The sequence below is a fragment of the Anneissia japonica genome, unplaced genomic scaffold (genome assembly GCF_011630105.1).
Source record: "Anneissia japonica isolate Jap-2015-1 unplaced genomic scaffold, ASM1163010v1 scaffold1554_len142245_cov105, whole genome shotgun sequence".
NCBI lineage: Eukaryota > Metazoa > Echinodermata > Crinoidea > Comatulida > Comatulidae > Anneissia > Anneissia japonica.
Window position 1 is genome coordinate 98200 of NW_022703729.1, and position 4567 is coordinate 102766.

Sequence of the window (4567 nt, forward strand, 5' to 3'; positions counted from 1 at the left end):
GTGTTAGTGGACAGTATGTGTGTTTGTAGGACACGCGCGTTTAGTTCGATTGACACTCTGGAAATGTCCATTGGTGGGTAGAAAAATTGAACGAGGAAACACAGGTTTAAAGCAGAGACTGCAAATGTTGGACAAAATGCCTATTCCTAATACAAAATATTTTATATTTCTGACATGTGATGGACTTTTTTCCATACCAATTAATACTATTGCTGTTGCATATAGGTTTGGTGGTTTTTAAATATTTTTGTTATGAAAAAGCAATATAAAACTGCTATCAAAAAAAATCATTAAACATGATCTAAAGACTGCATTTTTACTTTACGTAACTAGAGAAATAAGTGAACTAGATAAAATGCAACCTGTCTTCTTTTAGTTGTCATGAATAATTTTTATTTTTATCGACAGTAATCTCGACGTTCATATACTCACATTTTAACATTCAAGAAACCCACACATCTGTCTATTATAAATATTTCGAATTTAAATTTCCTAACTGTTGATTCAACATATAATGTATTGATTGAAAAAAATATGTCATGAATGATGCTGCATACGAACATATACACCTGATGACTCTAGTAAAATGTGTAATTCGTAACATCTACTTAAATAAACGTTTTAATGTTTTATACATGTAACAACAGAACCCACAACCACACCAGCTCTCTCCACCGACAAAACTCAATCGTTACCCTTGTCTAGTAGACAATTACATCATTGATCCTTTCGTTACTATTATTTATATTTTTATATTTACCTTATGTAATCAAAATGTTTTTTTAATGTGTAATTGTTCTGCTGTCTTTATGTATCGTCCCTTCCCTTGCGTTTGTTAAATCTTTCGAAACTATTTAGCCACTTGCCATATGAAATTATGTTTTATTCAAATATAGTGTATTAATGTTTTTGCATATTTTAATTGAAATGAAAGAAAGTGAATATAAATAAATAGATTAGCCGTTCATTAAGAATATTGTAATCAAAACTTACGAGATCTGCAGTCACACCAACATTGTGAGTAACTGTCACTTGTGTACGCCCAAGAAATGCACGTTGAATCACAAGTCTTGTCTAAAAAAAGTCGAGTAACAATGACGTATTTAAAATGTGTCTGAACTGTAGACTCGGGAATATCAGAAGCGTACGTATATGTAGGCCTACATTTAAGGTTTGCTGGCAAGAAAAATAATTAAATTGCATAATGATGATAATGGTAAGTGAAGATTAAAAAGATTGGATTTCTTCACGAATGTGAATAGTTGTGTAGATTTGAAGCAGGCTTCTTTTCCATAACCCGTTCCAACTGATTGTAAATCGACGGAAAATTACCGATAGATTCGTACTATGTAAATTTCAATAGAGTTTATGGACAAGAGGGCCATCGGTGGTGGATCAAAAAATACGAAAGACAGGAGGAAGGTTTACACAACTGCGGCGAATGTAGAATTTGGCGGTAAGGGGTGCGTGAGAGTCCACACATTTTAAGCCCCACCTGAGGCGAGAACCTTTTGAATGCCCTAAAGGTGTCCTGGAAATTGCACTCTCATACTTTAAAAATCTTAGCTGTACTATGTTCATAATGATAAAAATAATATTTCAACAATACAATACGACTATTATTTTTTTTTAAATTAAATTTTGAGGAGTGTGATCGCACCATCTGACACCCCCAACCCCGTGTATCTGCCCCAGACACAGTGGAAGGTGTGAATCACATCAGCCACACCTTAGTTGGTGCGGAGAGGCTTAAGGTCGGTAGACCTACTAACGCTCACAGACTTTTAAAACAAATTGGGGTGAGGGGGCTGGGTGGAAATCAGAAAAAATACCGGTAGGAAAAAAGGCAATAGTAGAAATAAACACCACAACAATGGAAGTACTTCAACAGTCCAAAAATGGAAATTGGTAAATAATTTGTGAGGAGTTTCTCGCTCTCCACTTTCGTTAATTTTAAAAAAATTCCCTTTCTTCTGAAGATGCAGGCTTAAATCAAAAAAAAAATACATCGAATAGGCCTACACAGATTAAGCAGAAAATTTGGCAATAACTCAAAAATAATATGCTACTTACCAACGCATAACTGTTCCAAAAAGGTCGGATAATATCCCGCTCCACTTTCTAAATAATTAAATAATTACGTTATTTACAATACAGTTTGGAAATAGTTTCGAGCAGTGATTTTTCATTAGTGCACTGTTTGCTCGACCTTTTTGCTGTTCGTGTTCAAAAGTTCAAACAAAACTGCATGTGTCGCTGCTCGCTAGTATATTATTGTGAAACATAAGGCTATTAACAGGCGCGGCGCTAGAAATTCCCCGACAAGGGGTTTAAGCTCCCCGACATGGGGTCTACCCCGTCGGAGAAGCCAAAGGGTTAGACAATAATAATACAATTTATGATTATTGCACCTCTAGATGGCCGGAAATGATACTCACAGACGTACAGTCTTAATATAATTTTCGTTTTGTCTCCATTTTGCAAAAATCAAACCAACTGATTTTGCAAATAATTTTTATTCCTTCATTCATTCATTTTGTGCTTTTATTATTTTTATTTTACTTTTTATTTTATAGGTATTGCAAACTGCAAGAATGAAATGAACTTTGCAAATAGCGTACTCTATTCATCACAAAAGACATGTACAGTGGAACAGGTGTAGAAAGAAAACATACAAAGAACAAAATTCCTAGACCTACCTTTTCAGGACCTGTGAGCTGAAATTGTTTTTGTTACAATGTGAAAATTGAAAGTCGGAAAAGCTCATATCCCGCCATCTAGAAATTAAAATTTTTATCTACGCCTCTCGTGTGACTGGAGGTCACAATTATTTACTTTATATTTTATATTAATTACCGAATGTAATCAATATGTCGTGTTAATGATTAATTGTTTCTGCTGTCTTTCCTTTGATGTATCGTCCACTCCCTTGCGTGTGTTAATTCTTTTGAAATTATTTGGCCACTTTTCATGTGGAATTATGTTATATTCAAATAGTGTATTTAATGGTTTTGCATATTTGAATTGAAATGAAAGAAAGTAAACAAATAAATAAACAACCATTCATTAACAGTATTGTAATCAAAAGTTAAACTTACGAGTTCGACAGTCACACCAACAGTGAGGAGAATCATACTTCCTTAAAATGCACGTTGAATCACAAGCAAACCAGTCTGAAAAAAAGACAACTACGGTAACAATCAATAACATATTTAAAATGTGTCTGAACTGTAGACTCGGGAATATCAGAAGGGTATACGTAGGCCTACTTCCCACCATGGTTGTGGCGAAGGGGCTTAGTGGCCAGTAGGCCTAGTAGTACACACAGACTTAAATTTGATTGTATCCGTCTTCTCCTTTTTAAACATTTTCAAACAAATTGAGGTGGAAAAGGGGGCATCTGGGAAGAAATCAGAAGAAATACCAGTAAGGAAAATCACTAGTAGAAATAAACACCACAACAATGGAAACAATCAATGGGAGAGATTGGTAAATAATTTGTAAGAAGTTTTCTCTCCACTTTCGTTTATTTTAAATGATTTCTTTTCTTCCCAAAATGCAGGCCTATAAAAAAACATCGAACAAACACTTTGACTGAAAATTTGGCAATAATTCAAAAATAATAAATGCAACTTACCGCCACATGTCTGTCCCGAAGATGTCGGATTAGAAACCTCTCCGCTTTCTAAATAATCAAATAATGTCGGTATATAAAATGCAGTTCAAAACAGTTTCGTGCAGTGATTTTCATTGCACTGTGTGCTCTACATTTATGCGGTTCGTGTGCGTGCAGAAGTTCAAACAAATCTGCATGTATCTCTGCTCGCTAGTAATATATAGTGAAACCTAAGATTATTACAAGGGAAAAATAATAGTTAGGGATTGTTGGTCCGTTTGTTTGTTTTTTTTTAATTTTTATGATTTGTCCGTTTGACTACACAGACCTAATAAAAAAACAATTGAAAACAAGATTGAGCAGAAGGTTCATTCATGATGTTTTTTACATAATGTTTTCTCGCTAAATAATTTTGTTTGTTTGTTTAATTTTTTCTCAGACGCTACTGCCCACCATACGGGTTATTAACGAGTAGTGCCAAAGTGCGAGCCAGCGAGCCATGCGAGCCAATGTGCGAGTCATGCGAGCCAGCGAACCATGCGAGCCATACATTTAATTTCTTTTTTTCAGGTTATCCAGTTTTGCAAACACGTAGGTCTAGCCTATATTCTTTGGCCTAGTAGATGCAAATGAATAACACACCGGGGAGCTTTGCCTGTGTAGTCCATTCATGCGCAGTACATATACTTTTGGACTTGGTTACTTTTTCGAATCGTCGATCCGAAAATATGCAGCGCTGATAGATGTACTGTATGTATTTATATTTATATATATATTATTTGATATATACTGTATTTATTTATATATTTATTTATATATTTATTTATATATTTTTATATTTATTTGTATATTTACATATATATATATATTTATTTGTATATTCATTTATATATATATGTATATATTTATTTATACATTTATTTTTATATACTTATTTGTATATATATATAT

At 33.7% G+C, this 4567-nt stretch overlaps 1 protein-coding gene across 1 annotated transcript in view; it reads right to left on the bottom strand.

Annotated features, from left to right (window-relative positions):
- Positions 1 to 982: 982 nt before the first annotated feature.
- The window catches only part of LOC117104525, an 18006-nt gene continuing 14421 nt past the window's right edge, over positions 983 to 4567 (bottom strand). Inside the window, exons 10-13 of the mRNA XM_033245381.1 lie at positions 3638 to 3685; positions 3099 to 3173; positions 2074 to 2121; positions 983 to 1074 (exon numbers count right to left, since the gene is read on the bottom strand). Of these exons, the coding sequence (XP_033101272.1) occupies positions 983 to 1074; positions 2074 to 2121; positions 3099 to 3173; positions 3638 to 3685 (263 nt within the window). The remainder of the gene's footprint in view (positions 1075 to 2073; positions 2122 to 3098; positions 3174 to 3637; positions 3686 to 4567) is intronic.